Genomic DNA, 21,806 nt, shown 5'->3' on the forward strand with positions numbered 1-21,806 from the left:
GTCCCCCCCCCCCGCAGTGGGGGAGCAAGGCGGGGGCGGGCCGGCGCCCGGCGGGTCCCCGCGCCGGAGGGGGGCTCGCAGGGCCCGGGGCCGGGCGGCGGGCGCTGCCCAGCGTCCTGAGCCGGGCCCCGGGCAGGCCGCTGGCCCCGGTGCTGAAGCCCCGCCCCGCCGCGCGGCGCTGACGTGGCCGGGCGAGCAGCCGAGCCCGCCGCTCCCGGGCCGGGCAGAGGCGGCGTGTGGCCGGCGGCGGCGGGTCTGCGGCGATGCGAGCGGGCTGCGCTCGGCTCCGCTCCCCGCCAAGCCGCCCCGGCCGAGCATGGGCTGCATCGGCTCCAAAGGCACCCTCGGTAAGCGCGGCCGGGCCCCGCGGGACGCCCCGAGCGCAGCAGCCGGGGCGGGGGGACCCCGCGGCCGCGGGATGCAGCGGGGAGGGGGCCGCGCCGCAGCCGGGCGGGGTCGCGGGCCGGCGGGAGCCGGCGCGGTTAGTGTGCAGCCGGCAGGGCCGTTGCCCCGGCGCCAGTCTCCTTAGGAGACCTTCAGCTCCCCGCGATCCGCTCCCGGAGGGAGGGAGGGAGGAAGCGGCCGCGGCTGCGGACGCCGGGGCGGGCCGGTGGGGAGCGATTCCCCGCCTCGGTGGAGCGCGGCCGAGCCCGCTGCTTCTCCTGGCCCGGCTCGGCAGGCGCTGGCCGGGCTGCGGGAGGGGGCTGGCGGGGACGCGGCGCGGAAGCACCAGGGGTAGGGTCAGCCCGGCTCGGCTCGGCTTGGCTCGGCTCAGCGCTGGTTCGGAGCGGGCTGGCCGGTGGCAGCGGGGCGGGACGCGCTGGGAGGCGCTGTGCCCGGTTGGCCGGAGTGCGGGGCCGGGGGGCCCCGGGGTGCTGCGCTGCGTCCGCCCTAGGGCCCCCATCCTGAGCTTGCACCGCTGGCTGAGTTGCTCGAAGTTGCTAGGAGGGAGGTGGGCCGGCCCCAGAGGAGAAAGCCCCCGGCCTGGATGTGATTGACCCACCCCCCTTCCCCAGCGCGCAGCCCCGGAGCTCGCTCTCCCTTCCCTGCGTACCCGGCTCCCAGCAGCGGCTCTGCCAGACCCACACCCCAGTTGCTGGGCAAGGGTGGTCCTGGTGCTACTGGGGCCTGCCTTGTTGCTCTCTGGCCAGCTCGTCCCTTCTCCAGGGGGCAGCTCCGGGGCCTCTTGCTGTGGGGATGAATCTCCTGGGCCCTGGGATTGCGGGGAGCCCTTCCCCAGACAGGGCCAGTCCCCCAAGGGGAGGGATTCCATCAGGTGGGCCGGCCAAGGCCATGGGGAAATGCCCCTGAGCCCCCACAGCACAGGGGGCTTGTTAGCTAAGGCCAGCCCCAGCCATGAAGGCGGGCAGAGGGCGGCTGGGGCCTGTCTCTATATGGACACCCTATACTGCAGCCCCTTCAAAACTCATCTGCCTCCGAGGCCTGGCAATCCTAGTCCCGGGTTAAACCACAATGGTTCCCAACGTCCTGGCCAGCCGGGCTCAGCTTCTGCCGGGGTTGGGTGTACTCCCCCGGGGGGAGGGGACCAGTCCCAGGGTCTCTTACCATGTCAGCATCATTGTGTGCAGATGCACCCAGACACCCCACTTCCTCCTCCCTGCTCTCTGAGACCCCGTCCCAAGAGCGATAGGGACTCGGGGTACTGGTGGGTTAACGGCTGCTGTGGACTGGTCGGGCACCATTACTGCCCCGGGGAACCCCACTGGTACCCCTGAGCAGCAGCTGTTCAGGGAGATTGTCTCCTCTCGCCGAGCCTGTTTTTGAGAGGAAGGATGGTCTTGTGGATAAAACCCTGGACTCAGACTCATGCCCGTAAGGGCCTGAGTGGGGCTTACGAGATGCCTAGGCCTCGACCAGCTCTTTGCAAGGGTCGTCCCCCCCTGCCACTGCGTACCTGGTGCCTCTACTTTGTCTCCTGCAGAGCCCTAGCCTGGGCCCAGGAGTCCCTGTGCTCCAGCTTCCCCAGCTCAACTTCTTGCTTTGAGGGCACTGTCCTGTGGACACCTACATCGGCGGGGGGGTTTCTGCCAATGTAGTTAATGCGCCTCTCCTGGAGTCGGTAGCCAGCTGGCTGGAAGGATTCTTCTGTTGCGTTAGCTGCAGGGATTAGGTCTGCACTTGGGGTGCAGAGAGCTTCACAGCCCTGAGGGGGTCCCTAAGCCAATCTGTTTCCTAAGTGGAGACCAGGCCTGAGTTTCTCTCATTCTCTTTGGAGGCCTCACTGATTTGCCACCCCATGTGCCTCCGGCCCACCAGTATCCCCATCGCTCAGTGTCCCACAGCCTGGGGCACAAAGTGTGTGCTACCCTTCTTCACCATCCCATTTTGTCACCCCCTGGACAGCCTAGGGCCCCACAATACCCTATGCAACCGCTTCACGCCGAGTGCATCCCCACCCCTTTGGATATATCTAGCTCTGATGACCTGTCCTTCGGCCTCTCACTGCCTTTTCTGGGCCTTTGTTTTGATCCCACTTAAGTCAATGTGGGTTTTTGTCCAGTGACGTCAATGGAAGCAGGATTGGACCTTTTCTTTCCAGTGCGCATCCAGCCGGCACTGGCTCAGGCTGTTAGGAAGGATCCCTGCTTTGGAAAGGCCCAGCACGCTCCTGTGTGTCTCAGTTTAACTCTCTGCCTCGCTGTTTCGTTTGCTCCGAGGTCTAGGCAACCAGCTGTGCCTCTAATCCAAGGTTTGAGGTAGCCTCCAGCCTGACCCTGTGTGGTGAGCTCACAACTCAGCCTAGCAGCCAGCTCCTTCACTGGCTTTAAAATCTGCCCCTTTAAAATCAACCCTGTTTAAACATCCACCTCTTTTAGGGTGTTATTACACCAGACCTCCAGGCCTGTGCAGGCCTGATCCTGCACGATCCTGAGCCCCTCCGCTCCTGTTGAGTTGGGCCGCCATTGCGGGTGCACCGCAGGATGAGGTCCTAATTATATCTCTGGTGCTCAGTGGGTCTCCAATGCTTCCATCGAAGGCTGGTTGCATTCCCCTTTGTCGGCTCCCAAACAAAAGCTGCTCTCACCAGTCATAATCCAGTCATTTTCCCTGTTGTGCCATTCAGCCGGCTAATAGCAGGGTCATTACAATTGCCGGTGAGTCTGACTGTCCCCGTGGCTTTTGCTGCTTGGACGCTCTGAGTCCCAGGGCTTGACCCCTACCGGACCGGGAGGGTTCCTGTTACCTGGCAACTTGTAACCAAACTGAGTCGGCTTTGGTAAGCTTAGGCTGTGTAACTAGCTCCCCTCCCCATCTGTTGGTTTGTTTCACTTGTTGCATTGGGTCTGAAACCAAAGAGAGAAGCTCCTCCAGGGAAGGGAATCTCTTCTACTCAGGGCGTACAGCTCCGAGCACGGTCGGGCCTGGAGCGCGCAGCTGTCCCCACCGTGGGATAATCTTTGGGTTCCTTGTTAGGTAGCGAGCGATTACCCCACCAGCCTCCCCCATGCTGATGTAACGTTTCCTTCCTGTCAAGTTTGGAGTCGTCACCATAGCCAATTGATTTTTATCATCTCACCACGCAGCGGAGGCATGAGTGATGAGCTTTGCTCCCCCCGGCAAGCGTTCTAGCGAAGCCCTTTTTTGGCCTTAAGCTTTTACTCCAGCATTAGCATCAAGCCGGTTGTCACTCCCCTTGCTATGAGCTCCGTTTAGCTGACAGCTGGCTTTCGCTTGGCACAGGGCCATGCCTCACCGTGTGCTCTTAGCCTGGCTACTGGAAATGTCACGCTTCCCCACACAAGGCAGTGCGCGCTGGGAGTGACACACGGCTGGCTGGGTGGAGTCTGAGGGCTGGGGCCTGATTCTGCTCCCACTGAAATCAACGGTACAACTCCCAGGGACTTCAGGTGGAGAGCAGTATCCAGCCTGATGTGGGAGCTAGAGACCTCATCTAGGGGGACCTCCAGCTGGGGCTTGGGTCGGGAAACTCCAGCTAGGGCATGGACCTTACTGGACAGGCTGTTCTGAGAGAAGGAGGCTGCTCCTTTCTCGTCTCCCTGTCCCACAACTGACCCAGCCCCTAACACAGAAATGCTGAACCCCCCTGACTGGCCCAGCCCCTGCCTAGGTCACGACATCTGTATAGTGTGTGCTCACACGTGCCACGCTCACTAGCATGACACACTTACTGTACCCCCAGTTAGATCAAATCCACATTCGCTAATGTAGCAGCAGCCTGGATACCCGCCGGGGGTCATGGATACATGGCTGTGTCCAGGCAGTGTTAGTCATAGCGGGTGTCCCATCCTGGGTCTTTGGCAGCTGTTGGACTGGCACTGTAGTGCCAGGTCTGAGACAGGAAAGGATCCCACCTCATGTACGGGATCTGTCCCCAGCCCTGGTGCCCGTGGGTCTGGTCCACACCATCAAGGTTGCAGTTTTGTAGTCCCAGAGCAGTGACCAAGGCAGGTGGGTCCTCTGATGTGGCATGGAGACAGAGCTGTGCCTCTCCCTGGCTGAGAGACGCTCCTGGCCAGGATCAGCCCCCCCGGGGCTGGCGGGGGTGCATGAGTGGGGTACCCAGGAGTGACTCCAAGTGGGTGGGTTTGAGGAGTCACGGTGGGCTGTTGCATGTGAACGTGGAGGCAGGTGTTGCATTGCCTGAGTCTGTGTGTTCCGGATGAATTTGTCACATTCCATGTGCTTAGGGCAGTGCTGGGGGGGTGGGGGGGTCCCGGGGACAGTGCCTCCCTGCTCTCTGTCCCTCTGCCCACCCCCTCCCCAGCATCCTGGCTCTGATATACCATCTGGGGGGAGGGGGGGAATGAAACCTTCCCTGTCCTTGGTCCATTCTGTGCCTCTCTTCTCCTCCCCCACTGTTAGCAGCGGGAGGTCACCTTTGCAGGGTGCTGCGGGTCAGCCCCTGGCCCTCTCTGCTCTCCACCCTGTGGGATTCCAGTTGCCTCTCCCTGACCCCGCTCCAGCTGGCCACATGTGCCCAGAATCTCTGATGCTGGGGCTGTCCGTGCTGGGCCAGCGGGGGGAGCCTGTCCCGGGAGGAGGCGTGTGGGAACTGGCACCCGGCTGGCTCATGCCCGACACTGGGCAGCAGGCTGTCTCCTGTCCCAGCCCTGACGTGTGCTCATCAGAAAAACTCACTGTGCCAGAAGCACCGTCTCCCCCCTGGAATATTAATGGCTCCATGGTGGGAACATTGTGTCCCTCGAATGAAGCAAGCTGTAGCAGAATGCACGTTCCTTGGAAGGAATCTTGGCTGGAAGGCACATTTCCCACCCCCCATGCAGTGGGGCTGCCCCTCACCCCTGATCTGCGGGGCCCACAGCCTCCTTCCAGCCCCCACTGCCTTCTCCTTGCCCCACCCCACAGGGCTGAGTGTCTTGTCACCCCTCACCAGGGTCCAGTGCCTTCTCCCACCCCCCCACTCCCCTCCCCGTCCCCCCCGCCACATGGCTCAGTGTCTTCTGCCCCCCATGGCCTGCAGGGCTCAGGACCTCTCTCCTCATTCCTGCTGCCCATCGTGTTTGGTGCCTCCCCCCACGCCTCCCCCGCATGGTCTGCAGGACTTGGCCCCTCTCCTGGAGGGGATGACCAGGTGGTTCAGGGGCGCAGGATTGTCTAGGATCAAGCACACGACAAATCAAGCCCTGTCCCCAGAACTTATGCCGAAAACACCCAGCTCCCTGCGCCCCACTCCCCTCCCTGCCATGGCAACCCCGTCTCTCTAGCCCCTAGCATCCCAGCCGGCATTCACACCCCGTGTCATGGAGTCCCCGGGCACTGCTCTGGAACTGCTCCCAACGCAGCCAGGCAGGACTCTGGGGAAGTCTCCTCTCTGGGAGCAGCCTGTCTGCAGGGCAAGAAGCTCACCCGGCTTCCACCTTCCTGGGTCTGACCTCGGAGCATTCAGCCTCCTCTGCCCCTCCGTGCGCTTCCCACAGCCAGTCTGCCCAGGTGGGGTCTTGGGGAAGCCAGAGGGTCCTGCCCCCCAACTTCGCAGTCAGACATGACTCTCAGCCAGCCAGTAAAACAGAAGGTTTATTAGATGACAGGAACAGAGTCTAAAACAGAGCTTGCAGGTGCAGAGAACAGGACCCCTCAGCCGGGTCCATTTTGGTGGGCAGGGAGCCAGACAACCACGTCTACACGTCCCCAGCCAGCCCCCAACTGACTCATCCTCCACCCCCTCCTCCTCTGGGCTTTGTCCCTTTCCCTGGCCAGGAGGTCACCTGATTCCTTTGTTCTCCAACCCTTCAGCTCTCACCTTGCAGGGAGGAAGGGCCCAGGCCATCTGTTGCCAGGAGACAGAGTTTTGGCCATTTATGTACACTGGCCCCTTGCTCTTCAACAATTACACCCCCTTATCCCACCACCTAGAGACTTAAGAAATGCATAGGGGAAACTGAGGCACCCCTACATTATTCAGAGGAAACATTAAGAACAGTCCTGCTTCGTCACACCCAATCACTAGTGCAATGCAACCACTGCTGGGGTGGAACAGGGGATGTGAAGAAGAATCCTGTATTCTGAGGCAGACAGGCTATCCTTACGCGAGCTGGGAGTTGTCCGGGTCTGTGGAGATACTGTCCCAATGCGCGTAACAATGACCATGGTCCATTGGGTTTACATCGCCTGTCCAGCGAGCCAGGGCCTCCTAGCACCGGGCTGGGGCACTGACTGAATGCTGACATGGATGGAAGGGTGCCCTTTGCTGAGTCACCCCTCCCTGTTTCTGCAGCTGGCTGGTCCTTGGAGGTCTCCCATCCACACTTCAACAAGGCCTGCCGCTGCTTAGTGCAGATGGGCTCCTGGTGGTTTGGCTCTGTGCCTGCCTTCCTTTCTTTTGGGCCACGAGCCCGGTGCACTGCCAGCCGCCACGGCACCTGCCCAGGGTCCTCGGCTCTGCTCCTGATTTGCCACGGTAGCACAGAGCGGTTGTGCCCCATGGGGAAAAAATGCTACAGCCGCGGCCATCCATGCCCAAAGGTCACCTGCCAGGTGGCCAGGAACTGCAGCAGAACCCAAGCCGCAAGCCCTTTGCTGTTCCTGTGGGATGCAGCCAAGCTTCTGGGAAAGGGGGGAAGCACTTGGCTCTGGCTAGCGCAATTCCACCTTCCCAGCTTCCAGGCATCTCTGCTCTTCCCCGCTCTAGTACAGCAGCTCCCGAGCTGTGGGAAGACTAGCGGTGGGTCGTGCGTGCCCCAGAAGCGCTCTCCCCCTCTGCCCCGTGCTCTCACTTCCCCTGGTGCAGCAGCAGCCCTGCAGAGGAAGTGTCCGGAGCCTGGCAGTGATCCGGGCCCAGCTGGGGGCATGGCTGAGGAGAGCCAAACACGGGGGCTTGGGCTGAAAAGGGGAGTGGGGAGCAGGGGGTTGGAGAGTGGGGGAGGGGAGTGGAGAAGGGGGTCAGGGGGCTGGAGGGCCCCCACTTTAAAGGCACTCTGCAGCCTGGTGTGACAGCTCCTAGCAAGCCCGATTTGTTTTCTCTCTCACTGTCTCTGTATATGTCACGGGGCATCCCTCAAAAGACACGGTGCGGCTGGTGGGTCACCTTAGTAAAAAGTTTGGCAACTTCTGCTCTAAGAGGCAGCGCTGTCTAGTGGTTTGAGCACAGGACTGGAATCGGCTCCTGCTTATGCCTGGGTAACTGGGGCGTGACCCCACTGGTGTCAATGCGAGGAGCCAAGCCTGGGGAAAGAGGAAGGGTTAATAACATGGACAGAAGCATGTCGGTGCTTGTGGGAGAAGTGGGCAAATCTGGGCGTGAAGGTGGCATTGCTGGCGAAATGGAAGGGGGCTGGGGTCTCGCCTCCAGTGTAGAGGGTGGCCTGTAAAGATGGGCCCCGGGATGAGAATCTTCCTCTTGCTATGCTTGGCCTGTGGGCCTAAACCCACAGTGAGGGGTGCACCCGGCTGGGCAAAGAGAAAGCATTGCATGCTGGGAAGTGCAGTCCCTGGGCTACAGCTCCCCATCGCTGGAGTACGGTGTGGGCTGCAGCTGGTCCGATGCAGCGTTCCTTTTCCTTTTTCAATCTGTGCTGTGGTATAATGGTACAATGGGAACTGCTGTGGTATAAAGCCAGGCCCTGCCTTTGCCTCTTGGGTGGAAGGTGTTCCCTGCTGGCACCTCCCCAATGATTTCACTGACTGCGGGGCTGGCTTTGCGGGAGCGTCGGAAGCTCTGGCCAGGATCAGCGACGCTCTGGCCAGGATCAGGGCCCCATGGTGCTGGGAGCTGCACAGACACGCCGGCCCTGCCCTGACGAATTTACAACCCGGTGAAAAGCGGGGGGGGGGGCAGCGACTGTGTTAAGCAAGAAGAGAGAGGAAGGGTGAGAGGGTCAGCGGAGCTTAGTGACCTCCTGGAGTAGATCGGAGAAGGCGTTAAGCTGGGCTGAATTAACACTAGGAAAACCAGATTGGTCTTCTCAGCCCTGCTTTGACAGGCCATGGGGCAGGTTAACCTCCCATGGCTAATGCCTGCCATTTCTATGCCTTTCACAGGGTGTAGGTCTCTTGTTGTGGCTGCAGGGTGAAATGCACCCCTGACCCGGAGGGGAGGCACAAGGCCTAGGCACTGCTTATGACTTGTGCTGGCCCCTGTGCACCGGGTGAATTACTCCCCTAAAGAACCTGGCCTGCTTTGCAGCAAACAGCTACAATTTTCCCGGCACTTCTCCAGGGAGGGAAGCTCTGCTTGTGCTTTGGGGGCTCTGTGCTTTACATAGTGACCCAGGCAGCTTTGTAAACGAAGGCACAAAATTGTCCCCCCCGGCAGAATCCACATGACGCTAAGATGCAGCAGGCCGAGGCAAAGGGCTGCTCTCGGTGCTGCCTAGGGAAGCCTCACGCTGGGATTCTGCTCCATTCCCTACCTGTGCAGGACTGGGACTTTCCCATGGAGCGGAGCTGGGAGGGTACGCAACCCGTCAATCCCATCCTCCTTTACTGACCTGCCAAGTCCTTGTGTTCTGGACCCCCAGGGGTTTTCCTGCCACCTGTGAGGACATCCACAGCCTACACTGGAGGCTTCCCCTGGTTCATTTGAGGGGGTCTGGGATGACGTCAGCTCTTGCAGGGGAACCCAGAGCCCTTCTAGTCAGGTCTTGGCAGGTACGTAGAGAGGACATGGGTTTTTCAGCCCTTTTGTTCTGCAGTGTAACAGATGCCTTGAGAATGGGGATATTAAAATCCCCTCCCTAGGCCATGAGCAGGAACCTGTTCAAGTCACTGGCAACATTCTTAATGGGAGCAGAATCAGGGCCTTAAACTGCTAAAAAAACCAATTCCAAACCGCCCCTGTAAATAAGAGAATGTAGTAGTGTCCCCTGGTGGGAGCCCAGCATCCGACCTCGTGTGTGTGTGTGTGTGTGGGGGGGGGCAGCAGCCCAGCCCCACCCCAAACTTCATGCCTTTTTAACAAACAGCCATGAGTGTGAGGATCAGGCCTTTGGCATTTCACACTTGCAGTGAGTTTTGGATGGTCTCAGACACACACTAGAGAGAATCCTGGCTCCCAGGATTGCCCTAACTAGTGAGATTTCACAGCATGCCGAGTATGGCATTCCAGTCCATCCTGACCCTGGTGGTGCCTTGTCTCCCATTGATGTGGCCACAGCTCGGAGACAGAACCCCCCCGCAACCAAAACCACAGCGCCTCTGAAAGGGTTCTAAGCAAGCCACATGAGGATGTGGCTGGGATGGCAGGGTGACGGAGTCTCTGCTGGAATAGCATGCTGAGGACGGGCCTGGCTCACAGGCCCCAGGGTGACATTCACCCTGAGGCAGAGGGCCAGCAAACTGCCTATTCATCGCTTACGCCCTGTGGCCTAGTAGAGCGAAGTGCAGACCTGCCCCTCCTGAGATAGAAACGCACGTGACCCACTGGTGGGTGAGTGTGTGGTCAGTCCCCTTTCGTGCCTGATCCACAAAGAATGGGATCCTGTTCCAGCTGCTGCTGGGGAGCCCGGAATCCAGTTGTGTGTGTAGCTTTGGGGGGGTCCCAGTCGGACCCCTGGTGTTGTGACCAGGATGGCAGCTGTCACAAATGCCTTCTATGATAAGTAGGGCGTAGGGGCCCCAATCCCACTGCGCTAGGCACAATGCAACCATATAACAAAGGGAGGGTCCCTGCCCCCGAAAGCATGCCGAACTAAGCAGAAGAGTCAACAGGTAGATGCAATAGACAGGCGGACAGGAGAACAATGAGACGATTGGGATCAGCAGCGCACCAGTTGCCGATCGTTTATGTTCCATCCGGTTGATACAAGAGAGAACAACACAGTTAGTGCCGACAGCGTGTCTGCTAGGAAATCCGGCAGCCCTGTTCGGGTGTGTCTGTGCACGGTAGCCTGTGTGCACGTGCGTGTGCATTTGCACGTGTAGGGCCTTTATGCTGTTCTCTTTTGCTAGAAGAGTGCAATTCGCTCCCTCTGCGTGGCGGGTTTGTTCAAGGTTCCACACACATCACCTCCTGCCGGGTTTGCTGCCCTGGGGTTTACATGGCACTGCGTTGGGGTGGACTTCACTGGACGCACTCACAAAATCCAGGGGGATAGCCCTGGGGAAATGCAAAAGATTGGCCTTGGATTCCGTGCTGCAAATCCTAGTCCAAAATCCCACCCCCTTTCAACACGGGGGCTGAAACCCACAGGGAGGTCCGCGCGCCGAGGTCCCCCTTTGAAGTTGGTTTGACATAGCTGCGTTGGTTGGAGGTCTGTGAAGAAACCACACCCCTGATGACACGTTTATACCGACCTAAGCCCCAGGGTAGATGCAGCTCTGTTAATGGAAGAAGGAAGGCTTCCGTCGATCGAGGCTCTGATGACAGGCTCTCGTGGTGCAGCTGTACGATGGCCGCGGAGGGGGTTCTTCGGTCCTTGCTGTAAATCCACCACTCCACGAGGTGGTCGCCAGGTTGATGGAAGAATTTTTTTTTATTTTAACCTAGGGGTGTCTACACCAGGGCTCAGATCAGCTTTATTACATCCCATTTTTCACAGCCCTGAGCGTGAGAAGTGAAGCGGACCTATCTCAGCAGTGTAGATCAGCCCGTAGCAATGGTCATTCGGGGATGTGGTGTCCCTACACGGACAGAGAAACCCATCCCCCTTCCCCATCGCTGTCTGCACTACAGGCTTATGCTGGCCTAGCTATGCCGCTGTTGTCTCCGGGTGTAGACACAGCTGGGCCTCCATGGTGCCTTAGTGCCTGTTAATACTTGGACTAAAACATTAAACCAGCCTCTCCTCTCCTCTTCTCATTGCTTCTATTCCCCTGGAGAACAGAAAGTAATACCCCCTCTGTGCTTTTATGGTCCCACTGGGATGACTAACGTTAACCCCTCGTTGTCACTGCCTGCTGCCTCCTGATGGCGCTCGGAGACCTTAGAAAGAGGCTCGCTGGTAACAACGGGGTGACATTTACATTCAAAGTCTGGGATTCCTTAAAGGGAAGAATCAACCCCCGCTGTTGCCCAGAATCGGAGAGATCTGGTCCCAGCGGAAAGCGGAGAGCTGGAGTCTGGTGCAGAGCAGAGGGGACACAGCCAGTGTCCTGCCCACGGCAGTCACTTTCCTGGAGGGAGCAGTGCAGTTTAGAGTCCCCAGAGGGCCCCGCAGCAGGGCTAGGCTCTTGGGGGCTGACATTTCTCTGTGCTCTCCCCACAGTGGCTGTGGACACGACTTTGCATGTGGAGTGGAATGAGGTGAAGGCCCTGCCTGCCCTCTCGCCCTTGGGGAGCACCAGGACGTCGCTGGTCCACAGGCTGGTTCGGCAGAGCTCGGTGGACAGCCAGGACTCTCTCGAGGTGCCATGGTTCTCATCCCTCTGCCTTTGGGGACGGGGGGTGCTCCGTAGGTGAAATGAGCTATGAGTGGGCGTGTGGGTCTATGGGGCAGCTGTTTGGGGCAGGGGGAGATGGGGAGGAGGGCCATGTGCGTAGCTTCTTTGCCTTTCCAATTCAAGTGAAAGCCAGCTGCCGGTTATCTAGGGGTTCTCTTAAGGCCCCAGCTGCTGGAGTCAGGCCTAAGTCTCACTTCAGCCCTACTTACGTGGCACGTAGGCCTTGTGCGATGAAAACAGCACCTGGGGTTTGGCTGGGGCTGCTGTCCTCCCTACCATCAGGATAGACCCAAAATAGCAACACTTCCCCCTTTGCCAGTGCCTTGCAACTGAAGATCCCAGAGTGCTTTGCAACCCAAGAATGAGCCTCACCTTGCAACTTTCCCCCGGGACGCAGGTGGCAGCGGTAGGCCTATATTGGAGGAGGGGAAACTGAGGCCCAGAGGGAGTACGGCCTCCGTTTTCCACCGTAGCATCCAAATATCAGTGGCTTGTTTTGCAATCGTGGATCTAAGAGACTTGCTCAAGGTCAGGTCCAGCATGGGCAGCTTTGCCAGCCCAGCCCCATCTTGCACCAACCCACCCTGGTGTGGCGCTCAGATCCCACAGTAACTGTCGACTGTGTGATACATCAGAAATCTTTATTGGCATGACAGGCAAGGGTAGAACCTTTGGGCAGGCAGGAGCTGGCTGCAGGGGGACATTACTGAATTCCAGTCATCTCCTCCCTTGGCCTTTGGTTTCAGGGTCTCCCACATCTCACGGCTGCCTGGTTTAACTTTCTGCCTAAGGCTGCTGTATCCCCGGGGCTTTCTGAGGTTGTGTCTACACTGAAAGTGAAGATGTGCTTATAGCACGGGTAGGCACCCCTGTGCTAGCTTTAACCTGGGCCACGATAGTAGCGGAGATGTCCATCCAAGGCCTCATGTTCGTACCCATCCCGCCGCTGTGACCAGCTCCAACCAGAAAACTGGCTGTCCCCTTTGCCCTTGTCTGGGCTAGAGTATTTTGCCACTGTGAGCACCACTGCGTGCTCCAGGCTCACGTCACCGGGCGATTGCGCGCGCCCTGGGGAGCAAAGCTGCCTCCGCGGCCATGTCCCTCGGCATCGTTGCAGGGCCAGCGTGCACAGGAATAACAGGCTTTGGTGGTGCAGTCGGTCTTCCCGCTCTGTCTGTCTCCCTGCCCGGTACTCTAGCTGTGTCTCCAGCTCAGGGCTCTGCTCCCTGCAGCTGTGATGGGTTGGGGATCACTCACATCCGTAAGGGGCTCTGTCACCACCCGTCTTGTAACTTAGGGTGCTGTACTGTTTTGCTGCTGTGGCTCAGAACCTTGACACCCATAGCTGGTCCTTGAGCATAAAGGTCACATCGTGGCTTCCACCGGCCTCGTTACACCTTGCAGGGTGACCCCAACAGCCCTTCTGGTCCCCAGATCCGTGTAACCTGAGTTCTTAATGACTGGCCACTCGGATTTTCCCCTCTGGCTCACCGGATCAGTTCGCTTTCGGGACACGTGCTCCAAACAGTTTGCACAAAGGAGAGCTGCTAGGCGTAAAAATAAAAAGTTTATTTAATAGAAAAATCCCAGGTTCAAAGATGAGCTAGTGAGGAAAAACAAACCCAGGCAAGTAACGAAGAGAATTAACAGACACACAACTCCAGGCTTCACGCTTCTGTGTTAGTTAACTTGTATTAGAAAAGGGACATTGTCTATTGCCCCTGCACGGTTTCCCCGCATGCCCTTATGATAGAAGGGATCCAGCCTTTCCCCAGCTTCCCATTTAGAGGCTGTCCCTCACCCCCATCGTTTCTGGATAAAAACCCTCAGACGCAAGCCTGATTTTAAAAGGCTTTCCCCCCTCACGTCTCTCTTTCTCCTGGCATGATGACTCTCAGTTATTCAGAGCAAACTCCCTCCTTCCTTAGGTTTCCAAGACTGGGGGTTTCTTGTCAGTTTCAATGTCTGTCCATTAACTTTAATGGTCCCCCATTGTCTGTTCCTGGCTGGACAATGGGTCATTGCTTGGAGCCAGTTTCATGGAAATATCTGGCTTGGGAGAAACCACCCCTTCTGGGCGGTGTGTGTGAAATCGTAGAACAAGTCATGAGTTTAGTACTTTAGATACATAGATTGATCACCACAATGTGTCTCCATATCTTATAATACCCATCACGCTCAGAACATCACAGGCTTTCATAAGAGACTTCACTCGCTGCACTTTTCTAGTACGATAACGTTGTGTGCAAGACATTGGTTCAGTTACTTGCTCTCTGGAGTTCAGCCCCCCTGGTTTCCCCTTGGAGTGTCTGGCCCCTGATTGTCACAGCAGCCTCTCTATGGTTAGAGTGCTGGGGGACTACGGCTCCCCCAGGGGTAGAAATGGGTGCCCAAAATCAGGGGTGTCTGGGCCAAGCTAGGAGGCCAAGTGGGTCTGCACATGCTCTTCCCCCTCCCCCCGCCCGCCCCCCAATGCTTACACCCTCAATGTACTTACACTGCCCGAGCCACCCGTGGACTGCCTCAGCCGTGTCCCCCGTGCTACTGAGACCTGAAAAAGTAAGAGCGGGGAAGGGTCCTTGTAAATCCACCTACACCTCAGGTTGCTCCAGCACCCACTTGTCCTCCCCGTCACCCCAAGCAGCAATCTATCCCCCCAGACCCCAACTGCGCTAGGTCAGGGAAGGAAGGGAATGTCTCCTCTCCAGAGCCAGGGAGTGCAGATGGATGCTCTGTAAAAATAGGACATGCAGTGTGACTGCTCTGCACTGCTGCAGCTTGCAGGGGCTGTGACTGGACCAGGGCTAGCAAAATCTGGGTGTCCTTGTTCTGCTCTGGTTTCTTCCTCCATGCAGCTCCCTACCCCTGATCCAGTCAGACCCACATGCCCCCCACTCTGCTCAAAACTCTCTCCTGATTTGACAATAAAGCCAGTCCCTTGCCTTGGAGTAATTCATCAATTCCCAGGCCAGAAAGGACCACTGTGGTCATCTAGTGTGACCTCCCGTATCACCCAGGCCAGAGGACTTACCGCAATAATTCCTAGAGCAGATCTTTTGGAGAAAACATCCAATAGCGGTTTAACAATTGTCAGGGATGAAGAATCCACCGTGACCCTTGGTCAGTTTTTCTAGCGGTTAATTAGCCCCATTGTCAAAAATGTACACCTTGTTTCCAGGCTGAATTTGTCTAGCTTTAACTTCCAGCCGTTGGACTGTGTTGTACCTTTCTCTGCCAGACTGAGGAGCCCATTATTAAATGTTTGTTCCCCCTCATCAGTCTGGATTGTAGGTGGCTTTGTCCTCCCAAGTCCAGACCAGGCTCAGGGCGGTAGAGATGGTAGATAAAGTGAATGCCCAAGCTGTGGGTGGGCCCCAGGGGCATTCTCTGCCGCTCATGAGCACCCTGCTTCGGCCACATAGGCGCTAACTCTGGGGGTGTTCCGGGGTTGGAGCACCGACGGCCGGCAGCCTCCCCATCAGCTCACCCCCCCTCCCCCAGGGCCTGCTGGCGGGCCCTGCAGATTAGCGCCTCCCCACTCCCTCCCCATGCCTTTCACCCACTGTGATCAGCTGCTTTGTGGTGTGCAGGAGGCTGGGGAGGGAGGAAGGGGGAGCAGTGAGGATTAGGTGCACTTGGGGAGGGAGTGGAACTGGGCGGGGCCGGGGTGGGGCCTTGGGGGAAGGGGTGGAATGGGGTGGGGCCTGGGGCAGAGCCAGGGGTCGAGCACCCCCGGCGCTTTGGAAAGTCGGTGCCTGTGTCCTGCCAAGCTTCCTTTCTGAGCAGGGGAGAGACCTTGCTGAGCTCAGAACATGGGTCTAGCCCCAAGCTCTGCACCCAGGAACCCCCTAGTTCAGCCCTGGGGAAACCAACCCTTTTGCTCTCCTGTGAGGAGCAGCGCACCCACGGTGCACCCAACGGGGGCTGGGGCAAACGAGGCAGAGAGATGTTGGGAGTGTGGAAGCAGCTGAAGTCTGTCTCTTTCCCCCTAGGTACAGCTTCCATGATCTTCAGTGGGATTGGGGGTGCTCAGCAGTGCTCATAATCTCCCGCTTTGATGCAGGGGCTTAAATATGGCTTTAGGAGCCAGCTCTGGGGTTCCAGGTTTGCCAGTGCGTGAAGCCCCCTCAGAGCAAGGCACAGCCTTTTAATGGATGCCTCTGGGATGGCTCTCTGGGTACCCAGGGCAGTGAGTCCCCCTGTTCTCCCTCACTCTGGAGGCAGGGGGATACTTGCTTGTGCTTAGCTGGGTGTCGGCTGCCTGACACCTCCAGCCTGGTAGCCCCCAAAAGCGCCCTCCTCGGGGCAACGCCAGCCCTCCCTTTGTCTTACAGGCTAATGATAGGTGCACCCCGCTCCCGGAGCCCCTCTGCAGGGTGCCCTGTAGTGTCCAACCCCGTATCCACTGAACGCCCCCAGAAACACCAGGTCTGCTGTCCCCAAGGGACCAGTGCACACACCAGTTTGTAGGATTCAGCTCAGGATCGGCTCCTTGCTTAACGTCACAGCTCTGAGATAGTCAGAGTGAGCCATGGAGACGTTTAATATCAAAGATTTAAGAGGGAATGGGAAAGGATGTTGGAAACAAACTCGTAATGTGCTTTCTGGGGGGCCAGGCTGACCTCCCGGCTAAAGCTGTTTACCTTACCCCCAAAGTCCTCTGCAGCATTTCAGACAAGGCTGGTTGTGGTCCCATTTTCATGCCTGTCTGCACGCTGCCCGGTTACTTCCAAAGTGCAGGCTGACGGGGGTCGTCTTCCTTGGTTACTTGTGTCCTCAAAGTAACCAGGGAGCTAAGCAGGGGGCAGCATCCATTGTGTTCGCTGAGAGTGCTTAATTTACAGCTCAGCAGAGAGACAAGTGAGTAAACATCCCTTGGTTGACAGAAAACCTGTTTGTCAACTCGGCTTTCAGACGGAGTCGAAACCTTGTTTGCTGTACACATCATAACTCCTCGGGTAGTGTCTGTACCTACCATTCACACCACGAGTAATGACCAGTGTGAGCCCAGCTTTCATTTAAGACCTCCCAGTGACCGTTCCTTGGTGAACCAGAGTGGACACACCAGAATCAGGACGTGCCTGTAACCGCTCTAACCCATTGGCATTGAGGGATTCTTGGATTACAACCTCCCACGTGGTTTATGTGCGGGTGACTCCCTGGGCCTCTGGGCATTGGCATTCTGCAGCCGACTGAGAACACAACCCCCACCTCACTCCAGCACCCCACATACCCTGTCCCTACACCCACACCCTCCCTCCCCTCCTTTCCCCAATGCGCAGGCCACTCTGGCCCCCGTACACACACTGCCCCATCCCTGCCCCTCTGGGGTGATGGGCTTGGAGGCTGCAGAATGTGGGGAATAGGGGGATCCCAGTCCCAAGGGGATGAGCCTTCCAGTGCCCTGCTGATCAGGGCAGGACGGCTGTGGGTTAATCCCCAGCGTGGAGTCGCACCAGCTTTCAAAGCCCAGAGGAGACTAAGGTCTCGGCACCTTTAGACTTCTCGGCATTCCTCCCTAGCATGTAGCCAAGCACCTTGGTCAGCCTTGCCCACTCAGTTGGGTAACCAGAGCCCTTGCCCCTGGGCAGGTGCGGTGTCTGGGCTGAGCAGACATGGGCCTTTGCACTGGGGAAAGGGCAGGAACCATGGTGAGCCCCAGGGATTCCTGCTGGCACCATCCCCAGGGATTTGGACCATGTCCCTGGGGGCTTGATTGTCCTGGAGCTCTCAGGCATTCCTGGCATCACCGTTACCCCCCAGAAACCCAGCGCTTCTCTTGTGGCCATTCCCCAGGGCACGGCTGGTCCTGACACACCCTCTGCTGTCATGACCTGGCTCCCGGAGCACCCCTGGGGTTGGGGCGGATCCAGCACTGGGCTCGATGGGAGGGGGGGGTCTGTGTCTAATCAAAGAGAGAATTCAGGGAACCCCCACAAATGTGCCGGGGATTGGCACCGAGCTGGGCTGGGCTCATAATCAACAGAGCGAGTCCTCTGCAGGCTGCAAAGGGCTTCTGGGCCCAAAGAGCCCAAGGGCGGCTTCTAGACTCCAGCCTGAAACTGTCCTTTGAATCATCCTTGTTTGCTCTCTTATGGCTGCCTCTGAAACAAGCCTCCATCTTCTGCCTCCCCCCACCCTCTGCCACCCCTCCTCACTCAGTCTCCAGATGGTGCACCCCTTTCCCCTCCTGTGCCCTTTGAAATGCAGCCTGGAATGCGGGACACGACTGGGAGCTCTTTAGGGCAGGGCCTGTCTCTTGCACACCTGTGCGTGGTGTGCCCAGTGCAATGGGCCTCTCTCACAGCTGCAGTGACACAAGCGCACAGAACACCAGTGACTGGTCCCAGGCAGGGGCAGCAAGCTGCTGAGCGGGCAGGTTAGTTGCTCTGATCGGTGCCCTGAGCCCGGGACTGTATTATTGGGTGCTCTTAGCTCAGTGCCCCCAGCCTGCTGGCCCCTGGATGAGACCCAAGTGCTGGGCAGTGAAGTGGGGTCTGGATATTGGAGAACCAAGGAGCAATTTAGCCTTATCTCAAAGAACCGCAGAGCAGCAATAACTGCCTGGCCTGTGACAGCCCCTGCCCATAGCTCAGCCAGCAAGGGCAGGGTGCTCAGCATGTGCCCTGCACCGAGAGACCCGGGGGAACCTGTGCAGTGTCTCTCCACTGACCCCCTCACCTCCTGGTCCCTGACTCCCTGCTGGCCTGGCTGGGGTATTGATACTCCCTGGTCCCTGACTTCCTGCTGGCTTGGCTGGGGTATCGATACTCCCCAGTCCCTGACTCCCTGCTGGCCTGGCTCGGGTATCGATACTCCCTGGTCTCTGACTCCCTGCTGTCCTAGCTGGGGTATTGATACTCCCCGGTCCCTGACTCCCTGCTGCCCTGGCTCGGGTATTGATACTTCCTGGTCCCTGAGACCCCAGCCAGGCCAGCAGGGACTCAGGGACCAGGGAGTATCAATACCCCAGCCAGGCCAGCAGGGACTCAGGGACCTGAGAGTATTGATACCCCAGCCAGGCCAGCAGGGGCTGGGGAGTATCGATACCCCAGCTAGACCAGCAGGGACACAGGGACCTGGGAGTATCAGTACCCCGACCAGGCCAGCAGGGACTTAGGGATCTCAGAGTATCAATTCCCTGCTGGCCTGGCTGGGGTATTGATACTCCCTGGTCCCTGAGTCCCTTCACGTGCTCGGGCCAGGCTGGGTGTCAGGGCTGCAGGATCAGCGGGAGGGGAAAGCTCAGGGCTCACTTCACACTGACCACAGCCACGGAGGGCTCCTGGCGGCAGGGGCAGCAAGAAGAGGCCTTCACGGCATCTGTGCGAGACAGATTCACCATCACGGCTCCAGCCTCAGAGGACGGGAATTTGAACATCAGCAATGAGGGAAGAGATGTGCCCCAGTCAGGCCAGCAGGGAGTATCGATACCCCTGCCAGGCCAGCAGGGAATCGATACTCTCAGGTCCCTAAGTCCCTGCTGGCCTGGTTGTGGTATCTATACTCCCAGGTCCCTGTGTCCCTGCTGGCCTAGCTGGTGTATCGATACTCCCTGGTCCCTGCTGGCCTGGCTGGGGTATTGATACTCCCTGGTCCCTGACTCCCTGCTGGCCTGGCTCGGGTATCGATACTGCCAGGTCCCTGAGTCCCTGCTGGCCTGCCCGGGGTATCGATACTCCCTGCTGGCCTGACTGGGGCACATCTCTTCCCTCATTGCTGATGTTCAAATTCCCGTCCCCTGAGGCTGGAGCCGTGATGGTGAATCTGTCTCGCACAGATGCCGTGAAGGCCTCTCCTTGCTGCCCCTGCCGCCAGGAGCCCTCCGTGGCTGTGGTCAGTGTGAAGTGAGCCCTGAGCTTTCCCCTCCCGCTGATCCTGCAGCCCTGACACCCAGCCTGGCCCGAGCACGTGAAGGTTTTCCCACGAGCTTCGCTGAGCCTGTCCTGTGCAGCCAGCAGCCTGTGAGCTCGGCTGGGGCCTGCCCCCTCCATCCCCCGCTCTGCCCCCTTCCCCACGCCCTGCTGCAGCCCCAGCTCCCTGGTATCTTTTCCTGCCGTGCTACACTGACGTCAGTGCCAAGCCAGGCCTGTATCCTGGGAGAAATCAGTCCATGGTGACTGGTTGCCATGGAAATACACCTTGTTGCAAGCTACAAGTCCAGAGTCACTTCCTAGGAAGCCACTGGCTGTGAGCCACTGGGGCTGGGTCTAGGGCTGCTGCCAGGGAGGCAGGGGGCAGCTGGCAGTGCCAGGTAAGACCACGCGGAGGCTGCGCTTCTCCCGGGTGGTGCTGGGACTGTGCCCAGGGGCCATACACGGTGATAGGAGCGGAATTGGCTCCTACTGTCCCTGGCTGTGGGAAATGCATCCCCAGCTGCTGCAGTTCCTCTTCCTCGCCCCTGCTGGGATCTGACCGGCCGCTGGGACAGCACCCGCAGAGCATGTGCCTGAAGTCCCTCTTCCATGCTTGGCACCTGTTGCATGAGTGTTTGCAGAGGCCCCGAACTGCATGTGGCTCCCAGGGTCTGTCTACGCTGCACAGTAAGCCCGGGCTCTGACTCAGGCTGGAGCTCAAGCCAGTCTGGCTTAGGTCAGCAAGCACTCAGAGCCCGGGTCCTAGGATCCTGCTAGGGGGGTGGGTCGGAGCCTTGAGACCTGCTGAGACCTGGGGCCAAGCTGTGGCTGCAGCTCAAGCCGCAGAGCCGAGTCTCTGCCTAATGCAGTATGGCCTCAGTTTGAGACCCGGGTCCAACAATGGCAAACCCAGGCTTGCACGGCCGTGCAGATACATCCATAGAGCTCTGCAGGTGCAGGTCTCAGGGGAGGGGGTTTAACTCCCTGGAGCTCGCCTGTGCTGGTCTCCCCAGGGTCCGCCGTGGGGCTTAGCAAGTCCAGCAGCTGCTGCCAGGTTCCAGGCCATGTGCAGCCCCCGTGCTTCTGTATTTAGGGTGAAGAGCAGGAGGCCCAGCCCCGTCCCACGTCAGAGCGGTTCGCTACCTCGGCTGCTGGGGTGGCTTCTCCTCTCCTCTCCTGCAGAATGGCAGGCGCTTTCAGCAGGGGTGTGCGAAGCGCGCTTCCCCGGTCCCAGCGGGTGGCTAATTGCCAGGGCGGCTGCGGGGCGTTCATGACTGAAGCATTCGGAACCATTATCTTGCTTTTATTTTCCCTCCTGTCACTCGCGATTGCTCTCCCGCACGCAGCCGATTTACTTGTTTTCTTAATGGTGCTGATAAAATGATGACAACCCTGCTCCCCTGCAACCCTTTCCTAAAGCTCTGGGAGTTTTCCAGGCTGTAGCTCCAGGCCCAGGCCAGCCCCTGCAATCCTGCCACGGGCAAATCCACTCCAGGGCTTAGCGGGAACCCAAGAAAATATTTATCCCGAATGATGAAATAGTCTGCAAAGTTACAGGAGCAGCCAGCTATACTCAGTTAAACAGCCTAATGCTATCAATGCTCTTCTTCAGCACCCCGCACAGCTTCCTGCTGGGGGGGAAGAGGCAGGCGTGTGCGTGCATGTGTGAGTGTGTGTGTGAGAGAGAGAGAGAGACTGTACGTGTGTAGTGGCAGAATGTATGTAGGTGTATATACAGTATGAGTGTGTCTATATATATGTATAGTGGGAGAATGTGTGTGTATATATAGATAAAGATGCAGGTAACGTAGGAGACTGTGTATACTGTCCGTATGTGTGTGTAATATATAGATACACACAGTGTGTACGGTGTGAGAATGCATGTGTATATTTAGTGTGTGTAGTGGGATAACGTGTGTATAAAATATACACGTATCTACACGCCTTTGGGCCTAAAAACAGACTAGCGCCATTGTTGAATTATAGACGTCAGAGGTGGACAAGGCCTAGTGGTTATTCCCCAGTGGCCAAGGCAGGTTCTTTGTCTAGTCTGGTTTGAGCTGACTTGAACGAAAGGGTTTCCATCTTCGGTGTAAAGGGATGATGTTCAGGAAGGACACCAGGAAGAAC

At 58.4% G+C, this 21,806-nt stretch overlaps 1 protein-coding gene across 1 annotated transcript in view; it reads left to right on the forward strand.

Moving 5' to 3' along the window:
* The first annotated feature begins 227 nt into the window (after positions 1–227).
* FAM131A (family with sequence similarity 131 member A) overlaps positions 228–21,806 on the forward strand; it is a 42,421-nt gene continuing 20,842 nt past the window's right edge. Inside the window, exons 1-2 of the mRNA XM_073359221.1 lie at positions 228–347; positions 11,646–11,785. Of these exons, the coding sequence (XP_073215322.1) occupies positions 317–347; positions 11,646–11,785 (171 nt within the window). The 5' untranslated portion in view covers positions 228–316. The remainder of the gene's footprint in view (positions 348–11,645; positions 11,786–21,806) is intronic.

Source organism: Lepidochelys kempii, chromosome 9 (assembly GCF_965140265.1).
Source record: "Lepidochelys kempii isolate rLepKem1 chromosome 9, rLepKem1.hap2, whole genome shotgun sequence".
NCBI classification, from domain to species: Eukaryota; Metazoa; Chordata; order Testudines; family Cheloniidae; genus Lepidochelys; species Lepidochelys kempii.